This window comes from Humulus lupulus, chromosome 3 (genome assembly GCF_963169125.1).
Source record: "Humulus lupulus chromosome 3, drHumLupu1.1, whole genome shotgun sequence".
NCBI classification, from domain to species: Eukaryota; Viridiplantae; Streptophyta; class Magnoliopsida; order Rosales; family Cannabaceae; genus Humulus; species Humulus lupulus.
Genome location: NC_084795.1, coordinates 224,603,364 through 224,606,750, shown reverse-complemented (window position 1 = coordinate 224,606,750; position 3,387 = coordinate 224,603,364). Strand labels below are relative to the sequence as shown.

General features: G+C 29.6%; 1 protein-coding gene across 1 annotated transcript; it reads right to left on the bottom strand.

The window, feature by feature from the left end:
* Window positions 1-1,724: 1,724 nt before the first annotated feature.
* LOC133825426 (transcription initiation factor TFIID subunit 5-like) lies at window positions 1,725-3,102 on the bottom strand. The gene is made up of 5 exons (XM_062258369.1): window positions 3,097-3,102; window positions 2,853-3,000; window positions 2,702-2,778; window positions 1,991-2,107; window positions 1,725-1,808 (listed from the first exon to the last, which is right to left on the bottom strand). Exons 1-5 carry the CDS (start codon window positions 3,100-3,102, stop codon window positions 1,725-1,727), a joined length of 432 nt encoding a protein of 143 aa, XP_062114353.1.
* Window positions 3,103-3,387: the final 285 nt, after the last annotated feature.

The following is a 3,387-nucleotide window of genomic DNA, read 5'->3' as shown; positions in this document are numbered from 1 at the left end:
TCACTCCTTTATTTTTATGTATGCAGGAAAATAGATATGGGCAGAATGATTGGTAGTAGCTTGGCTTGTGTATTAAGGATGAAGGGATTCGATGGGCTGCGTGACGATTTGAGGACAACGTTATTTTTAGTCTCTTTAAATTATGTTTTTATGTATTTTCCACATTTAGCTTTGTAAACAATTTCCTTTAGTTTAAAGTTATGTTTTATTTTAAAACAATAGGATCCCATACCCCACATTTATGTATTTCAATATTTACTTTGGAGATTTTAATAAAGTTGTGAATATTTCTTATGTATGTTTTCTCAAAAATAGTATCTAACACTACAAGAAAAAACAGTATTTATAACACTTAAAAAGTGCTATCTGGGACTATTGATAGCACTTCTGAAAATGCTAACGTAGCCCATGTTATTAAAAGTCCAGTCTTTTCTATAACATTTTTTGAATGTTATGTTCGGTGTTATCTTAAACTATTCAATAACACATTTTTAGGTGCTATAATATTCAAATAATAACATTTAGATAGAGTTTTTTATTATAAATTTGAAGTTTAATCTTGTACTTTTTTCATAACACTTTTCAACTGTTACATTTGATTATTTTGATAACATTTTTAGTTTGTTATATTATATAAACCATAACGATTTTTTACGCTTATAATATGTTTTTAAATCATAACATATTAAAAGTCTAGTAATAAAATTTTGTTACTTTAGTGTAGATAATATATTTTAAATTTTATTTTGATAAATATACTTATAAGGTTTTTTTTTAATTAAAAGATTTTCATTATTGTATTTTGATAAAAAAAAAATCAAAATTAATCATAAAATGTAATTCTCAATAGATTGATAAACCACAAGTATTACATTAATCAATAACTAATTCAAACCATGAATATGTCTAATTCATGAGATCTTAGTTCTAACTTAAATTTGAAAGCATAACATAATAAAGTAATATAATCTTGAACATTTTTTACTTTAAAAATGAAAAACAAAAACATTACAAAATACACAAAAGTAAACCATGCATGAAACTTGCTCCATCCTTCAATTCATCATCCAACCAAGTACTTGCTGCTGAAGTTATTTGTTGCCATCTGAAGCTCTCTAAATTGAAATCTCCTCAGGTTTCCAAGGCAAACCTCCTCATGATGTTGCTCTGAAATTTTTTAAAACACTGCAAAATTTAGTCAAATAAACAGTATGGTAATAGTTCAAAAGCTTGGCATCTATCACTCTCTAATCCAGTGAGTCAAAGAGACCTCTTCTATGCTCATATAAGTTGCATATTAATTACAATGATCAAGTGTCATCAAAGGTGAGTACAAAAAGTATCCTAAGCAGTCAACACTTAATGATCCTTTGGCAAATTTATCATGACAGCAGAAAAGCTACAAGTTATACTATTATAATAATTAGTTTTTCAAAATTGATAAATCAAATCAATAAAATTACTCATAAGCAAAGGAGATTACATAGCAAAAAGAGATCGAGGCATAGAGAATGTTTCAACAATTTACGCTAGCAGCAATTTATTGTTTCAACAATTTACTAGTTGCTTCATTAACATAGATATGAATATAGTAGACAATTTTATAGAGAGAGCTACAATTATAATATGAGATTCAGATTCAGATTTTACCCAAAATTGCAGAAAAAAAAGATGACACTTGGATTTCTAGAGAAAATCTAAAATGACAGAGAGAGGCTCAAATTTTACACCTTAAACATGAAATGTTGAAATGAGATAGATAAATGCTTCAATACAAGGGAAATGAGATAGGCATGCCATTGCACACACTGATAATGATAAATGAAACCTCAATCAGAATTAGTGTATAAGAACTAGACTAGATCAGTAAGTTTAGACAACATTAAAGCACTCTTCTGGATTAAGGTTGTTGTTGTTCAACAATATAAATAACATCAAAGCAATACTAGTTCCCTTTTATAACACGTAATAAAGTCAGAGAGAAACTAACATCAACATCAGATAAATGCCCTGCCATTATTCGCAAAGGTTGTATTCTTTCCATAGACCATATCCTTGCTGTCCGGTCGTGTGATGCACTAGCGAAATAGTGTCCTACAGGACTATACTGCTCCGAGAATTCATAACCAAAGAAGTTATTATATAACATTAAAATCATTACTAAGGAAAGATGACCATTATTTAATGTGGTGAAGGGAAAGAGAAGAGACAAAGTAAAGAAGTCAAAACAATTGTATGGCAGAAAATAGTAATAACACAAGTAATTGAATAGGTACAAAAGTAAAACCAATACCCCTAATATCGCTTTTTTTTTAACTTGAATTTAAAGAAGCAAATTCTTTTTGAGAGAAAAAAAAAGTAAAGTAGAGGAAAATCTAAAATTGTATAACACCTTATTCAATATATTTATAAAAGTTATAAATTTTAGAAAATTGCATCCAAACAAGAGAAAAAAAATCTCAATTTTTATTTGAATCCAAACAAGAGAGAAAAAAATCTTTTGGATTTTCTTTTTTCCATCCTAGAATCCAAATTCCAAATAGAGGGCAAATGTTTAAGTGGCCAAGAAAGGAAACTAAAAAGGAGAATGCACACACACACACATATATATATTGGCCACTCATTTCATGTCAAATCAACAGCAGAGATGCAAAAGAACTGCTAATATGAACAATTTACAACTGAAAATGATGAGATATACCTGTACATCCCATACTGGGTAATTATGACCATTGTAGCAAACAAGATTTGCATTTAGTTCAGTGCTCCATAACCGAACTGCACGAAAACAATGTAATTCTTTCATAAACAAAACAAAGAGGGAAAGAGGGAGAGAGAATAAATGACTGTACTTGTTGAATCGGCTGAAGAGGAAAGTATAAAATCTCCCATAGGACTAAAAGAAGCTGAATAAACTGGTCCTAAGTGCCCCTGAAATAAGGTATAGGGTCTTTTTCCTCCATTTGAACCAAACTCATTTGGATTTGCATCATCGTCACCCTACAAAACAGCTAATAGCAGCAGTATTTTAAAAATAAGATATGCTTTGACCAAAATACAGAATACAGAGCAAACAAAACATACTTTTCAACAAACTAACATAGCTTTAATAAACCTAAAGAGATATTACCATCCTTAACTAGCTTTTAACTCCATGACTGCCAGCAATTTTTTAACCAAATGTTTGTTGCACTTACAGCCGAAAAAACCTAGCAATTTATGAAGGCTTAAATTGTGTTTCTATATATCCTAGACTAATTTATACACTGTAAAACACGTGCATATCTTTTTTTAACTTTGATTTATGTACAAGAATATCTCAACACAGTAGAAACAGAGGATTGACTTACTACCAACAGCCTGTTGCCCAAGCTTTGCCATATCCCA